Genomic DNA, 1266 nt, shown 5'->3' with positions numbered 1-1266 from the left:
GGGTGCACACACACACGCACACGGGTGCACACACACACGCCCACGGGTGCACACACACACACAAACGGGTGCACACACACACACACAAACACACGCACACACAAGGGTGCACACACACACATTCCATTATTCCTTTCTTACCATTAAATTCCGCCGGTCCAACCCCGACAATTATAATTGACATGGGCAGAGTAGCCGCCTTTGGAGGTGGGGGGAGAGAGAGAAAAAAAATAAAGAGAAAGAGAGGTGTCAACGAAAAAGAGAGCTTGAGAAAACAAGTTCCTTTCAATGTCAACGTCAATAACCATCGTTATCTAAAACGCCACAGGAGAAATACCTCAAATTATTGACACTACTGTACAAGTTCTCCTTCTCAGAGAAAAATGGTAGAAACTGCCTGTCATAAAGTGGTCAATGTTTTCCAATTCTGCTCCTTTATGTGGTTTGGCGCCCACATTTTGCCAAGCCTTTGTAGGATTGTCACCTCTCTCATTTCATGCATGTACAACTTGTGTTTAAACCCCAGCCGGCCTGACAGCTTATAAATGAACCCTATTTCCATCTCCTCCCATAGCGGACACCTATTGCATTGCAATTTTGAGTGGATAGCCATTTGCCAAAGGCTGGTGAGAAAGAATGATAGATTAACACATCACTATGTTTCATAACTTTGTATTGCCATTTAGGTGAACATTAAATTGGCAGAGATATGAGGAACATCTATTTCTGGGGTTGCTTGAAACTCATAGTTCTCATATCGTACCCCACAATCACATTACAGTACGTAGGGGAAATTGTTTAACGAAAAGCAGCGATTTCTATTTCTATGTAACACAATTTTTGAGTCAGGGGATTCCAAACAGCATTACATCAACGTAGACAGACAGACATTAAACACTATCAACGTTGGTTCACCCACCAAGAATGACTGGGTAAGTGGTACCGTAAGTGGCGGTGGAGTTGAACGTTGAAGGTCTACTTCTTAATTTGAAAAACAACAAAATCCAGACCCGCCACTTGGTTTGCTATAAATGTAGCTGGGGGATGGGGCTGGATAAATGTAACCACTCTAACTCATGAAGATGTGTAGGCTATAGCATCAATTTTACATGTATAAAAATGTCGGAAAAAAGATTGTAAGAGTGGGCCTTTAATTAATAGTAAGTTTGAGATGTCTTACATTTACGATAGACTCTTTGGTCTGAGCCATGTCGGTGATGACGCCGTCTGAGATGATAAGGAGGATGAAGTACTGGGAGCCGTCTT

The 1266-nt window shown here is 42.4% G+C and overlaps 1 protein-coding gene across 1 annotated transcript in view; it reads right to left on the bottom strand.

Annotated features, from left to right (window-relative positions):
• Positions 1-1266, bottom strand: part of LOC111962741 (copine-8-like) — a 23257-nt gene that overhangs the window by 11530 nt on the left and 10461 nt on the right. Inside the window, exons 5-6 of the mRNA XM_023986047.2 lie at positions 1181-1263; positions 142-199 (exon numbers count right to left, since the gene is read on the bottom strand). Coding sequence (XP_023841815.1) covers positions 142-199; positions 1181-1263 — 141 coding nt within the window. The remainder of the gene's footprint in view (positions 1-141; positions 200-1180; positions 1264-1266) is intronic.

Source organism: Salvelinus sp. IW2-2015, linkage group LG4q.1:29 (genome assembly GCF_002910315.2).
Source record: "Salvelinus sp. IW2-2015 linkage group LG4q.1:29, ASM291031v2, whole genome shotgun sequence".
Classification (NCBI taxonomy): Eukaryota; Metazoa; Chordata; class Actinopteri; order Salmoniformes; family Salmonidae; genus Salvelinus; species Salvelinus sp. IW2-2015.
This window is presented reverse-complemented; position numbering and strand designations above follow the sequence as displayed.